Genomic DNA, 15,912 nt, shown 5'->3' with positions numbered 1-15,912 from the left:
ATACCGTATAACCAGGAATGTTTTTGTGTGCGCATGACTTATTTAATCACGTTTCTGTACCGTTCACTTTGAGATGGGCGCTGTGCCTAGCACGACCGGCTGGATTATCGGCGACGCAAGCGTACTCTCCGGCGTGCTCTCCCCTGACGGCGGGGATCGTCAGTGCGGACACTCTATCCCCCAACGCGGTGATACCCACTCCGTCGCCTACTTCTAAATGGCGTCCCTCGAACAACCACTTGAGCGAAATCGGCGTGTCCCCCTTTACGACCGCGCAATGGACGATTATCAGATCGCCGGAGTTGGCCTCGTCGAACGAGAACGGCTGCAGATGCGGAGCGACTGCCGAGAGATAGAGACAGACAGGCTTGCTAGAGTCAGGCACAGATATACAGGAGTAGCGGGAGGCTAAATAGACGGTTCATTTAAACGGGGATGATTTAACGTGCCGTTTCAGCCGGCAAATTTCGCGTGCGACGGTGTTGTTCTCGAGCTCGCTTTCGAGACCGCCATGCTCGCGAGCGAAACAGCGAACTGACTGGAACTCTCGATTCTTCGGGGCATGACGAAATCACTGATGATCAGCGAACCGTTGTAACGATAAAGCAAATTCACGTGGACTGGAAGGCTGATTTTGAAAATTAAAACAGGACACGATCCAGAGATAAAACCGATCGAAAACTGGAAATAATCGAAACCAAAGGAATATCACTGAATAAAAAGGGGGATCAAACGTTACTCAAGCAAGGAATGCTACGGGATGGTCGGGACGGTGGCAAACTGATAAGGGACAATACAATAACTGTGACGTTCCGAGTTGGAGCATTGATCAATTAAGCACCATTAACAATCAGATCGGCCGAGAGCTCGTGCCTTCCGGCAAGGTTTTCCGCGATACACGTGTACGTTCCAGCGTGCGTTGCCTCGACGGATCCTATGCTGAGTATAGCGCCCCGTCCGCCAAGATCCACGATCGAGATTCCAGAGTGGGGCGAAATCGGATAACCGTTTAACGTCCAGCGGAGCTTCAAGGGTTGATCGCCCTCGACCACTGCGCACGGTACCGTTACTACTTGACCGGAGTTAAGCGGTTTCTCGCCGAACATAAACGGCAATAATTTCGGAATTACTGAAAAGAGAAAGCAGAAGGGACTGAAACGAACGAATGCTCGGCGACACGAGGATACGAGAGAAATCGCGCTGTTCTCTGATTCGCTTATTTCCTGGGCACCACCTTCCGAAACTGAAGGAAACATAAAACAAGAAGTCGCAAATATAACCGAGACGATAAGGAAACAGAATCAAAACTAACGGAAGAAAAACGCCGAGTGAAATCTGCCAATATGGATGTATCAGGGATTAAAAGGATTTGATTGGTGTGTGTTGGGAACGTGGAATGTCTCTGGTAGAACGGTGCAGGGTCTAAATCATGGAACGATGTTTCGCCGAGAAGTGGTGTACCGTTGACGTCCAATTTAGCGGAGTGCGAGGTCGATCCAGCCGCATTCGACGCAACGCAGGTGTACTCCCCGGCATGTCTCGCAGCTACGGACTCAATGGTCAGTTGCTTCACGCGTTTCCCGGAGTTCGATACGATCACGTCCATTCGATCGGATCTTATAGGCTGGCTATCGAAGGTCCAGGAAATCTCCAGAGGGGAGTCGCCCTTGGTGACCACGCACTGCACCGAGACCAAGTCTCCAGCGTTCACGGGCTCGTCACCGAAGGAAATGGGCGCAATCTGCGGAGAGACTATCAGACACGAACAACCAGATAGAGACCTTCTTGCTGGAAGACATTCTTCAAAAAATTGTGATTCTCCGTCGAGGCTGATTGATAAGATTCACGAGCGAATGATGACGACGGCGGTTGACTTAAAGCAAGAGTGAGAGAACTGTATTCTGTCTATCCGGTGAGACGATCATAGGACGCAAGGATCGGTCATGGGAGAATTGAAATGGGAGATCGTGCGATAAGGTTTAATGGTGTAACTTCATAGTACCGTTGACCGATAATTCTGCGGAACGGCTGACTGATCCAACCAAGTTGCTCGCGACGCACGTATATTCGCCTACGTGATGCGCAGTGACGGAGTCGATGATCAGAACGGAGTTCTTTTTCCCGGTTTTCGTGATCGTAATGTCTGGGTGGTTGTCGCGAGTGATCGGCTCCCCGTTAAAGCTCCATCGTATCTCAATGGGCGAGTCGCCTTTCAAGATGCTACACATCGCAGAGATCTGTTCGCCCCAATTGGCCGGTTCCTCGCTGAGAGAGAATGGCGCGATCTGCGGAGCGACTGGAAACAATGTCTGAGAATCGTTCAATGATCTCCAGTTCGCGACGTCCGTACTGTCAGTCTGTGTGTCCCCATCACGTGAAACACGTCGTTTATATCGGGTGAAAAAATAAACAATAACGGGACAATGAAGAAGGAGTGATAAGGGAACAATGAATAGAATAGAGAGGAGCAAAGAAAAGGTGTCTAATGAACGACAAAGGGAATAGTCTCGAATGTTTGATAGGCGTGTGTGCCTGGTTCGTGTCTATCGCATGGCATAGCTCGCGGTAGCCGATTCGTGCAATTCTGTACCGTTGACGGCCAAAGTGGTCGAATAACTCGTCGCTCCCGCTGTATTTGAAGCTGTGCAAGTGTACTCCCCGGCGTGCCTGTCGCTGACCGCTTCGATGGTCATTAGACTGACCCGTTTCCCGGTGCTCGAGATCGAGATATCGGCGTGATTCTTGACGGTGATGGGCTCCCCGTTCAGAGCCCAGGCCATTTCGATCGGCAGGTCACCTTTCACGACCGTACACACCGCTGAGACTGCTTCTCCCCAATTTGCGGGCTCATCGCCGATCGAAAACGGCGCGATCTGCGGCGCGACTGAAAACGATGCACGCAAGGATAGATGATAGCTTGCGACTGGACGAATCCACGATCCACAACCATTCTCGTCGACCTGATTAACCTCTTGGCTATGCCGCGGAACGAAAACTACTCTACTAAACGACACTATGTCACGCGATATTCTTTTCTAGTCGAAACTTAAACTGATGATTTTGAATTAAAAAACTCGAACTTCCTTACACACATAAATTTTTGAATCTACGATTCAAGCGACACCTCTACCTTTGTTTATACGAAGAAAGAATGGCAGATGCAATCTGATACGTAGTATTGATACCTGGTTGTGTACTGATATGAACAACGTAGGGTTCACACAGATACCGAGATGGTCGTAGATTATTTCTATGGCCATTAGAAATAATTAGCAGAAAAAATGCTGGTCCAAGAACCAACCGATCGTCCAAGCATCTTTAAACAAAGTGACAAGTTCTAATCAAGAGTGTGCCCAACGGGGAGATGCCACGCGTCCTCGTGTGTCCACACGACGGAACGGGACAGGTAATGAATATTGAATGCGGATAGGTGTTACTGCAGAAGGGATGATAAAGGAGACTTTCCCAGTTTTCCCGATGGCTACGCGTAGATCTGAGATGCCTACACACATGCGTACGTTATTACCATTGACGGCTAACGCCGCCGCGTGGCTCGAGGCTCCAGCTTTGTTCGACGCGGTGCAAGTGTACTCCCCTGCGTGCCTGGCCGCTACGGCGTCGATTGCCAGCACGCTCAGCCGTTTGCTTTTCGTGATCGTGTACTGATCGGTAGTCTCAGAATCGATCGGCACGCCGTTGAACGCCCACGATATATCCATCGGGAAGTCCCCCTTCAGGATCGAGCAGGTAGCCGAGATCGCCTCGCCCGAGTTCACCGGCTCGTCACCGAACGAGAACGGGAATATCTGTGGCGAGACTGAGAAAACGCGCGGCCGGTCTTGGTTATTGAGAAGAGGGTATTACCGGAGTGACACACACGAGAGTACATTGAAACATACGCGAGATATACCACCTTTCGTCGGCTCGCCGCGTTCCGCGCGGATTCTACGTTCTTTCGTAGGGAAGTTTCGAGGAAGAGGATTCTTTGAATGGGGCGAAAAGCACGGAGAGTCGTCGAGAGTGGCGCGGGGGATGGCAATGCCAGGGATGTATGTAGTTTTCTTTTCTTTCGCTTTTTCAAGGCGATGCTTGTGCAGAATTCTTTTGACGTGCAAGCGTGCTTCTTGAGATAGGTACCGTTGACGGCCAAAGTCGTCGAGTGGCTGACGTTCCCGGCCCGGTTCGTCGCAACGCACGTATACTCGCCCGCGTGTCTCGCTGCTACGGACTCGATGCTGAGTGCACTCATATGCTTATTGATTTTCGTGATCGTCACATCCGGATCGTTGAAACCTATCGTTCTACCGTTAAACTTCCACACGATCTCTACCGGAAAGTCGCCTTTCATTATGGAACAAGTCGCCGAGACCATGTCGCCCGAGTTCGCCGGTCCGTCACTGATCGAGAACGGTCCTATATGCGGCGCAACTACAATGACATCGAAACTGTTGTTTAGAATTCGCTCCGTTCTACCTGGATCGATGCATTGGATTCAAACGACCTGGCGACTGCCGCCGTCCATCGGTTGCAGAAGATTTCTTCTTGCGTAAACAATTATTCCAAATGCTTGCTGACCGAAAGAGCACGACCCGCTATCATGACGTTCGGACGAAAAATTCGCTGATGAATGTCGAACAACGTCGATACGGGGTGAACGATAACCGAGCGAACCCGTCGTTGCCTGTCACCGTCGACTGCATGGAAATGTCAAGGGATGCGATGGGAATGAGAAGTTGTTGCGCACATGCATGACAGAGAAAGAGAAACTATCGAAGGCTCTAAGGAATCGAGAATACGAGGGGGAAGGTGTCTGTACCATTCACGGCTAGAGATGCGGTATAACTCGTCCCGCCGGCTGCGTTGCTCACGGAGCACGTGTACTCTCCTGCGTGCGTCGCCGTCACGCCGTCGATCGTCAGCACGCTGACACGCTTACTGGTCTTTACTATCGATATGTCGTATTGATCGCGGGCAATCGGTTCGCCGTTCAAGGCCCACTCGATCTGGATCGGATGATCCCCCTTCAACACCGTGCACGTTGCGGTCACCGTGTCCCCCCAATTTGCCGGCCCCTCTCCGATATCAAACGGCGAGATCTCTGGCGCAACTACGATCAATGGAACAGCGAACACGTTTTACCGGTGGAACGAACTTGGACATTACCCTCCGAGGGAGTTTACCTGGCTGTAGCGCGGTCGCAATCACGGGTACATGATCGAAGATCCTCGATTGTTCCGTGGTGAAACGAAAGGATCGGGGCAGGATGTGTATCTCGAAAGGGGATACGGCGAGGAGAGCTGTCCGGGCGAGCACGTCGGGCATGCATCGAGAGAATATAGCAAACCGCGCGTGCGAAGGAACACGTCATTGTACCGTTCACCGCCAGCATCGCTGTGAAACTCGTCCCGCCGGCCGCATTGCTAGCCGCACAGGTGTATTCCCCGGCGTGACTTGCCGTCACCGCGTCGATCGTCAACAGGCTGACGCGCCGGCTGGTCACGATCGATATGTCGGGATAATTACGCGGAATCGGCTCGCCGTTCAGTGCCCATTCGATCTGAATCGGCGAGTCGCCCTTCAACATGGTGCAGGTTGCGGTGACCGTGTCTCCCCAGTTCGCTGGTTTCTCGCTGATCACGAATGGAGCTATCTCGGGGGCAACTAGGACGAACAAAGAATCCTTCGTTATCGAATCACCTCTACGAACAGTGACCGACCTATACGAAACGACGATTACTGAGCGCGCTTTGCGCGTTCGCGGAGCTAATGGCTTGATAAGAGCCACGGGGATGAAAACGAAACGCCTACAACGATTCCAAGTTTCAACCACCGACGGTAGGCGATCAGGGAACGGTGAATATAGACAGAGGATATGCGAACAAGGAATTAGTCAGAGGACGTCTCTCTTGAGAAAAATACCGTTCACTGCCAGGATAGACGAGTGACTGGTCGCTCCAGCCTTGTTGGACGCCGAGCACGTGTACTCGCCCGCGTGTCTCGCGGCGACTGATTCGATGCTGAGGATGCTATTCTTTCGCGTGGTCGCTAGGATGTTTATATCGGAACGATCACGGCCGATTGGTTCGCCGTTTAATGCCCATGTGATCTCGATTGGCAAGTCGCCCTTGAGGATGGCGCACACCACGGAAATCGAATCGCCCCAATTCGCCGGCTCCTCGGTGATCGCGAACGGAGCTATCTGCGGAGCGACTGCAAACATTCCACCCGATTGTTTCGATTGCTGATCACGGAAACGTACTCGAAAACCTTATGAACACCTTTCACAAAAATGAGACTACGAGAGCAGAGAGGGATCGTTTCGCGGGCGAGAGGATTGAAAAAGGAAGGGCGCAGTATTGGTATTTGTTAGTCGTTCCGAGTGTCTACTGTAGGTACCGTTGACTGTCAACTCCGCCGAATAGCTGGTAGCGCCGGCTGCGTTCGAGGCGACGCAAGTATACGTGCCCGCGTGATTCGGACTGGCCGAGTCAATGGACAGCAGGCTGTTCCTTTTGGTAGTAGTCACAGATATTCGATGACTCTTGTCGATCGGGCTTTCATTCAATGCCCAGCTGATCTCGAGCGGGGAATCACCGCTGACCACGGTGCAGACTGCCGATACGGAATCTCCCCAGTTCACGGCCTCGTCAGCCATTTCGAACGGCGCAATGCGCGGCGGTACTGTCGACGTGACAACACTGCTATGGATTGTACGAACACCGAGAGTGTCGACGATGCAATGGAAAAATCGTACACGTCTGATATATGTCGGATACCTAAACGATATATCGCGACGGGGAGAATCGTCTAAAAAAATCGAACGGGGCGATCAAGGAATGTCGTTCAACGTTTACCTCCACCCTCTGTGGCGCGCGATTCGTCGCATACCCCCGGTAACTGCGCACAGGCCGACCAACCTCCGGTGATGGGCGTTCGAATCTCCGTCTCGACGAGCCTCGTCGTTTCGAATATTCTTCAAGGATAACTGCTGAATAGTACTCGAAGCGACGGGAATGTTTGTCGTGCTACCAACCATCCAATCGGTTCACCCAATCGTTACAGGCCAATCAAACCGTACCGTTTACTGACAGAACCGAAGTGTGCGAGGCGGATCCGGCTGCGTTGATCGCGGTGCACTTATACTCGCCCGCGTGTCTTGCCGCTACCGAGTCTATCGTCAGGGTGCTGATCCGTTTGCTACCTCTGCTGACGACGATGTCCGGCGTGTCGTAACCATGATCGCCGGACACGCGTCCGGCCTCGATCGGCCGACCATTCAGCGACCAGAAGATCTTGAGCGGCAGATCGCCCTTGATCACCGCGCACTGAACCGTTGCCATTTCTCCCGCGTTGGCGGCTTCGTCGCCGAACGCGAACGGCGCCAATTGTGGACCGACTGGAACGTTCCAAGAGAATTTTTCAATCGCGTGCAGGAGCTTCCGGAGAAGGGATTTCGACGTTGACGGTATTGCGCGCGATGAATCATAAACGACGATGTTAGACCGTAATAGATTGTCGAATAATAAGGGTGGGAACAGTCGAGCGTGACCCTGGGAAAGAGTACATTCCGAGTTACTCGGGGATCGGGATGCTGGGGTATGAGACAACGGTGTACAAGAACTAACAGAACTGTAAAAACTGAAAAAGCGAATAAGGAAGAACGTGAAGAGAAACGGAAAACATGGACCATCGTCTCGCTGTATCCGCGGGATGGACCGTGTTCTTACCTGCCGTCGTCTCTGACGATAATCTTACCTTCCCGGAACGGTACACGAGGATCGACATACGTGTTTGCGTGTTCGATCATCGGCACGACGACGGCAGTGGCCTTCCATACAGATTATACACTATGAAGATTACTGCGGAAAACAAGAAGTTACGAGAAAAAGGAAGTATACTGAGAGTAAAGAAAGCGATTGAAAAACGCGCCGATCGATTCTCCGTCTGCGGTGAATATTCTCTGGAGCGCGGGGAGCGAGTCACGAGCGACGCTGGTCCGTGAATAATTTCTCTGTTCCTGTTACCGTTTCCGGTACGTTGCATATGAACACGCTGAAAACTCGCTCGCCGCGCTACTGCGATCGATATTTGCGTTCCCGCGATCGTCGACGCGTTTTCCAACGGCACCGGCACAAGATCGCAAAAGTAATAAATTGCTGAACGAAGGGGAGGCGGTACCATTGACCGAGAGTACGGCGATGTGACTGTCGGACCCAGCGGCGTTCGACGCGGTGCACTTGTATCTTCCGGCGTGCCTCGCCGCCACGCTGTCGATGCTCAAGAAGCTGACCCTCTTATTAGTTACAATATTTACGTCCGGTCGGCTCGAGTCTATCGGGGTGTCGTCGAACGTCCATGTCAAGTTCACCGGGAAGTCGCCCTTGACGATCGTGCAAGAAACCGACAGCATCTCGCCGGAGTTGAGGGGATCGTCGCCAAAAGAGAACTGGAGGATCTGTGGCGCGACTGCGTGAGCGACACGGCAGCATGGGCGAAACGATGCGGACGTGAGACAGAACGGAATAACAATCGACCGAGGGAAGGGCGCGGCACCTACGTGAGCTAGACCATCCCCTAACGAGAAACTCCGGTCGCAGCCGCGGACTCACAGATCCGAGCGTCGATCGTGTGAAAACGTATCGATTCTATGTATTAATCCTCTAGCATTGCTACTGGATCGAACTAGTGTTAGGGGCTAAAATAGCATACGCGATGGGACACCGAGAACTGAAGGAAAGGAAGTGGCGATTGTTAGGATTCGGGTACGTTTAATGTTCAGGACGATCAGAGCTCCGTCGATATGAGGACAAGTGAAGTTAGTCTAGGATACACAAAATAATCTACACATGTACCGTTCACGGTCAGCTGAGCTGAGTGCGACGTCGCGCCGGCACGATTCGACGCGGAGCACGTGTACTCGCCGGCGTGTCTAGCCGCGACCGACTCAATAGTCAGCACGCTGTTTTTCTTGTTTGTGCTCGCTACGACCACGTCGGATCCATGGTTGCTGCCGATCGGAGTCCCGTTAAAGGCCCACGAGATCTCGAGAGGCTGATCGCCCTTCGCCACGGAGCAAGTCACGGAGACCAGTTCGCCCCAGCTGGCCGGTTCGTCGCCGAACATGAAGGGCAGTATTTGCGGGGCGACTGGAAGCAACGACTAGAAGAGTCGAAACGGAGGAGGGAGCGAGTGTCGATTCACGTGCAACGTAGCTAAAACCGAGGCTGTATGTATTCTACGCTCCCTAACGACGGTGGGGTTGGTATGGCGGCGAAGATATATGACCAAAATGCAATAGAGGGATGAAACATTGTTCTGAAGGAATGGAAGATGACCAGAGATTAGGACATATCGGGAATGATTGCTGATGATAGAAGTTGAAATTACAGGAGTAGAGAGGATTAACAGGCCGTTGAAGGGGAAGTCGTACCATTCACCGTTAAGGTCGCTGATCGACTGACGGAACCGGCAAGATTCGATGCGGAGCAGACGTACTCTCCGGCGTGTCTTGCTGAGACGCCGTCAATGCTAAGGGTGCTCAGATGTTTGCTGATTCTGGTGATCGTGATACTAGATTCTTTCGAGTTGTCGATTGGCACACCGTTGAACGACCACGTGATGTCCATGGGCATGTCACCCTTCAAGATCGAGCATGGCACGGATACGGAGTCCCCAGAGTTGGCAACCTCGGCATTGAACGCGATCGGTAGAAGCTGTGGTCCAACTGAACAGTAGATCGTACAACGAAATTGTACATGAGCAGACGAGTTTCGCTGCGCGCTACTGGTCCTGTGTGTTCTCTCTCTCTCTCTCTCTCTTTCTCTCTCTCTATTGTCCGTTTCTGGATCGATCGAGTGAACGAGGGGTCGTACGACGTGGACATTGGCGGAAACATATGTGGGTTCTCGATTGCGGGACGTCTGAGGATGCAAAAGAGTGTGTAGGGTACGCTACGGTGCTCTTTGCCGGGATTGTGCAGAAATATAACGAAATGAAGAACGAACGGAATAAAAAAAAAGAAACTAAAGGAAAGAAAAACGAAACGAAAAACTGTATATTCTCTAGGAACGCATGATAGTAGCCCGAACCATTGACGGTGAGCGTAGTCGAGTGGGACGCCGTTCCAGCCGCATTTTCAGCGGTGCAAACGTACTCGCCCGCGTGTCTCGCGGTGATGACTGAAATCATGAGCATGCTAACGCGATCCGCGACCTTCTTCGCAAGTACGCCGGAGGAACCGCCCATCTCTTCTCCGGGATAGCTCCAGCGTATGTTCAACGGCAGGTCACCGGTCGGTACGATACACTGCAGGTTTTCGAACTCTCCGGCGTTCATGGGCAGCTTCGCGAACGAGAACTGCTGTATCGTAGGCGGCACTGAGGGTGGAGGATCGATGTATGGACGTATGATGACAGGTCGCGGGCGTATATGTTTATGAGCGTGTGCGTGTCGTAACGTCGTGTGTGATCGAGTAGATGTCAACGGGCTGGCTGCATCCGTCACGAAATTACGATACTGGTCTTGATAACGCGGACCTCACTGTCGATCAGCGATTCCTCTTTTTTCGGGCGGAAAATTTGCGGGGGGAAATGTTTTAATGAAATTTCTGACGGCACGCAGTCAACCCATCGATCGCCGACATGTACAGCGACACGGTACTCTGTAGAGCAACGGTTACCGTGAATGGTGGACGCGTGAAGAGAGAACAATTCTGACAAGAATGCACCAGATTTCTTACGGTCGATCGTCGGCCACCGCCATACCAACTTCCAACATTCCAACAAAAACGCTCGAACCCTTTTCCGAGGTGTTCTCGCGCTGTGTGAGATAGCGTTCGTAATATATCTGCGACGGGTTCGTTGTCCGTGTGCGTATTCGCATCCATGTCCGTTTGCGTTCGCGGATTCTCGATTCACGCACGTTTTTCTTTTCTCTTTTTTCGTACGATTCACGCGGCTCTCGGTTCGACCGTGATATTCGACGGGACGTGACTGACCCTATCGACACACCGTCGATACGGGCTTCGCTGAAAGAGTCGTTACAGCTGTAATAGGACGTTGAATGCTATCGTGAAACATTCGTCGGATTTAACAGCTGGATACCTGTAAAGAATGTTTTACGCGGGTTCCCGTTTACGATTCGCGTTCGTTCCGATTAGAACATCTTTTTCAAAACAACCTGCAATTCGCATCGTGAATGGAGGATGTATTCAATCCTCTTTTAATTGCGGTACTGACGCGGAATACATATTTAATGAAGCTATTCTGTAAAACGTTTACCGACAAGGTGACTCTACGGAATGAAGAATTTTTCCGCGCGCGATTAACGATTCCGGACTGTCGACATTGAAACGCACAGAGCGAAGAAGCATCGAACTTACCCATGACTTGGACTTCGAGCGTTCCTCTAGCGCTGTAACCTTGGGCGTTCCTTGCGACACACGTGTACGTTGCCTGATCACTCATTCTCTCGACGTTCTCGATGATAAGCGTGCCATTGGGGAAGACCTTCTGCTTCCTGTTGATCGGCAGAACTCTGGTGTCTCGTTCCCATACGATGCTTTCGATCGGATATCCGGCGACTGGGCAGGTCACGCGAAGAGTCTCACCAGCGACGATAGCCTTTTTGTCCATGTGGCGGATGAAGGGGAGACCGTAGACATTCAATCGGGCCGAGTGTTCCGCGGATCCAACCTGTAATCACGGGATCAATTGACTTTTGTTATCCGTCACCTCCTTTTATGCGAAAAAGAAAAGAGAAGAAAAAGAAAGAACAAAAAATCATGCTCACCTTCGATGCTGCAATGCACTTGTAGAGTCCGCCATCGTTGGTGTGAATGCTGGAGATGTTCAGATGAGATACCACGTCGCCGTTCACAGTAACGTACTGTCCGACCTGAAGCCTGTCCGTGTTGGAGAGTCGTTTGCCGTCGAGTTCCCAGGTGATCTCAGGTGTTGGGTTGCCACTGGCGACACATTTCAAGAACATGCTGGGTCCGGGCTGGAGAGTCTCTTCGGAGAATGCCTGACGAATTTGTGGGGGCTCGACTGTGGATGTAAAAAGGTTTAGTCTTAACGAACGTCATCTTGAAACTTTGAGAACCCATAGGATTATTCACAACATGAACTCACATCTTCCACCAAGTTTCAGTTCAGCCGTTGCCTGTGCGCTTTCCTGGTCATTTCTAACAAAGCATTGGTACATTCCTTTGTCCTCTTTCTTAACACTTTCAATTCTGAGCACTGCTTCCTCCAATCCAAGGGGCTTGCCATCCTTCAGCCATGAAATTGTCTTAATGGGGTTTCCTCGAACGTTGCAAGTGAAGGTTGCTGGTCTGCCGAAGTCAATAGTCTGAGTGCTGGGTTCGATTTCCGCGGCCAATGGAGCAGTCACAGTCAGTACGGTTTCAACGCTTTCGCCACCCACGGAGTTGTTCACAATGCAGAGGTATTTGCCGGAATCTTCAACGCGAGCCTCACGGATGATCAGAGTTCCACTAACTTGACGGACGCGCTCATTTAATTGGACTGGTTGACGACGTGATGAGCCCTCGATGAACTTGTACCATCTGGAACGAGAGTGCAAGGGGGATTTTGCTTTGCGGGCTGGCTGCTGAAAGGAAGCTTTTTAAGGCTACATGAAACGAAGCCACTGGAAATCGATGATTGTTGATTGTTCGCTGAGAATTGATTTCTAGTGCATATTTCTAGTCGCTTTGTTTCATACTGGTTTCAATTCCTAGTTTTTTATGTACACTTATGTCCACAAGTCACCGGACACTTTGAGATTTAGAAGAGACATTGATGTTATGACCACAAGACATAAAGAATGTGCCATGTACACACGTAGGATTTAATGCGGAAATGTGCTCGCAATAGGTTTGACGTGATTCCGCTGCGAACATATTTCAGGATTAAAATCCGTATGTTTACGATGTGGGTACAGATTGTACATAGGTTGCGACAGATAACGCTACATCAAGTTTTGTTAGACATCATAGATTCATCTTTTATACAGAACAATGTTCCGTTTAGAATTATAATTTTAAGAATTTGTAGCTAATTTTAACGACAGTTAATAATCGTGTAAATAAAATATTTTTGAGATTCGAAACAAAAATTAATACCATGATATAATGACGGCACGTATCTGTTTTTGTGTTCGTAGCAAATATATCACGCAAAAGTTAAATTAACATTACATTAAGAAGTCAAGTTTAAACTAACATAACACTATAATGGGAAACGAATTAAAAAATAATAACGGTCCCTGTTCAATCAAAATAAAAAAATTTCCTTTGCAACGATACTCAAAATCGCCATTTTCAGCGCAGACGTATTATACTTTTCTTTTACTTGTTTATACCACATTTACCCACGCTTCCAATATAGTTATATTAATTTACATGTTTACACGTTTTCTGCAAGGAGTCACAGACCAATAAAAATCGTTTTTTCAACTAGTTGCGCGCGAAGACAGCGCGGCTGTCCTCGTGCAGCAACTCAACGGACAGCTGGGTAACAGCTTTTGAATAAAAATGAAATACGATAATGAGATCGCATCGAGAGTGGAAAAAAACGAACTTCGGCTCGCATTTGAATTAGCAAGTGTCTGGTGTCTCGTAGACGGCAGTGTAATATGGCAGGGCTTTGGGCGTCTCTGGGCATGGGCTTCTGTCTCTACTGCCGGCTCATTAGCACGTGTCTCGCGCAAACTTAATCAGAAAGAAGGAGAGTTTCAACGCAGCTGGAGCATAATACAGCGGTCATAAAAGCAGAGCAGGTCGGGAGAACGGTTTGGAGTGAGGAGGCTGGCAGCGGCAAGTTCGTCACGATCGGAAACAAAAAGTGCTGTGGGGGAAAGAGAGGCACTGCTTGGGTTGCACGCGTACTCTGGCAAGTGATTCGCACAGTACCTAAAGGGGAGAAAGTGAGAGGGGATCGTTGGAAGCGTGACAGCGACAGAGCAGTGTTATTTCTACTCTCGATTATCGAGACACACGGTGCGTGACGCCTTCCCGAACGATCATCCACGGTATAGACACACACCGGCATTGATCACGGGAAGGAGGCGAGTGGAATGCAACGGAGACAAAATGAGAGGAGGATCGGTCGAAGACAAGGTTAAAAATCCGCTCGAAACGAAAAACAAACTTCCACGATGACCGTGCGCGACGCAGGACACGAACGAACCCGTCGCTGTTTCAATGAAAAAGAATTAGGGATAGAGATGGTGGAGCGGAGATGGTGATTGAGCGACGCATGTGACGATGGTACAGCAACTGAAGACAATATGCGACACGAACACGAATCACGAACACTTCTGGCGAATGAGAGAAAGAGAGGGGGGCGTGGATGGGTTGGGTGGAGTGAAAAACACGAACGGATGAACGGAGGCACGAAGGTGGCGAGGACTTACCAGCCAGATATCGTGGGACTTATTGGAGGTGTGCAGGTGCAGGGCAACATTGTTCGCCCCATTGATCGGGTGACACCCTCGCGGACCACCCTGATCAGCACCGAGGTTACCGAAGGAGAAGAGGGCCCGCATCCTTTTCGGAGTCGCGCTTCCGTCACCTATCTCGGGGTTGCGTCACGGGGCTCCTGTTGGCACTGAAAACCAACACGTCCGATTGGCCCCCAGTACAGAACACTTTTCCATCTTAATTCAACGTTCCTTCGCTCTCGTCCCATTTTTCTCCTCTCGATCACGTAACCGTCCAAAGTTACACCCGCGAACCCGGTTTCTGAACTTAAATCGAGGCGAACGATACGTAAGTCTAACGACGACACCACGTCCTACATGATCGTTACTCGTCGATCTAGCCGCCCTCCCAGCCGTCTCTATTGATTGTTCATGACATCAACGGTCGATGGAATCTTGGATCAGTGCTATCCATTCTTTGCCTGCTCACTTTTCCCTGGTCTTTTATTCGAGGCTATCTTTGTCCTCGCTCCCCTATCTTTTATATGCTTGGCAATTGACTTTCGTTTCTTTTCTTTATTTCTCTCTCTCCATTTTTCCCTTTTTCTCTTTCTCTCTCTCTCTCCACTTTTCCCTTTCTCTCTTTCTCTCTCTCTCCATTTTTCCCTTTTTCTCTTTCTCTCTCTCTCTCCACTTTTCCCTTTCTCTCTTTCTCTCTCTCTCCATTTTTCTCTTTCTCTCTTTCATTTTCTCGTTTCTTACTCTCTCTCTCTCTTTCTTTCTCTTTCTCTCTTTCTTTTTCTCGTTTCTCACTCTCTCTCTCTCTCTCTTTCTTTCTCTTTCTCTCTTTCTTTTTCTCGTTTCTCACTCTCTCTCTCTCTCTCTTTCTTTCTCTTTCTCTCTTTCTTTTTCTCGTTTCTCACTCTCTCTCTCTCTTTCTTTCTCTTTCTCTCTTTCTTTTTCTCGTTTCTCACTCTCTCTCTCTCTCTCTCTCTCTCTCTCTCTCTCTCTCTCTCTCTCTCTCTCTCTCTCTCTCTCTCTCTCTCTCTCTCTCTCTCTCTCTCTCTCTCTTTCTTTCTTTCTCTTTCTCTCTTTCTCTTTTCGCCTCTGTCAAACGTCCAATTTCTCGGATTTTGCGGTACCGCCACCCGACCCGGGGTAGAGGGTAAGGATGGAACGCTTCGAAAATAGGATCCGTGCTCTGCGGAGCAAGACAAATGACCAAACAAAAGAAAAAAAATAGAGAAGCTATACGGAACTTTTGTGTACCTAGAGATCGGGGCAGGAAAGCCTTGTGCCGCACACGCCAGCGCCAGAGACTCGCCCTCTACCCCGCGGTACTTATTAAGGCCGTCTCCAGTCCCTTTTGGGGCAGTACGACCGGACGGTTCTGGAAGGATATCATTTATTGCCCGGAATGACTAAATCGTCCCTTTTCGTTTGCTTTGTTTTCTATTCTTGAATTTATCGGCAATGGCATTCGCTTTT

At 50.2% G+C, this 15,912-nt stretch overlaps 1 protein-coding gene across 29 annotated transcripts in view; it reads right to left on the bottom strand.

The window, feature by feature from the left end:
• Positions 1–15,912, bottom strand: part of Dscam1 (Down syndrome cell adhesion molecule 1) — a 69,687-nt gene that overhangs the window by 14,660 nt on the left and 39,115 nt on the right. For 13 of the 29 annotated variants that reach the window (XM_076371004.1, XM_076370982.1, XM_076370985.1 and 10 more), the window contains 4 exons: positions 12,132–12,568; positions 11,791–12,047; positions 11,381–11,693; positions 7,079–7,396 (listed from right to left, as the gene is read on the bottom strand). In XM_076371004.1, the coding sequence (XP_076227119.1) occupies positions 7,079–7,396; positions 11,381–11,693; positions 11,791–12,047; positions 12,132–12,568 (1,325 nt within the window). Of the gene's footprint in view, positions 1–60; positions 343–841; positions 1,130–1,461; positions 1,753–2,002; positions 2,297–2,590; positions 2,885–3,526; positions 3,818–4,137; positions 4,429–4,816; positions 5,108–7,078; positions 7,397–8,178; positions 8,467–8,852; positions 9,147–9,430; positions 9,725–11,380; positions 11,694–11,790; positions 12,048–12,131; positions 12,569–15,912 lie in introns of all 29 variants that reach the window. The other 16 variants (XM_076371001.1, XM_076370990.1, XM_076371003.1 and 13 more) reach the window with 12 other exon arrangements.

This window comes from Nomia melanderi, chromosome 9 (genome assembly GCF_051020985.1).
Source record: "Nomia melanderi isolate GNS246 chromosome 9, iyNomMela1, whole genome shotgun sequence".
Taxonomy (NCBI): domain Eukaryota; kingdom Metazoa; phylum Arthropoda; class Insecta; order Hymenoptera; family Halictidae; genus Nomia; species Nomia melanderi.
The sequence above is the reverse complement of the archived record's forward strand: the minus strand, read 5'-3'. Positions and strand labels throughout refer to the sequence as shown.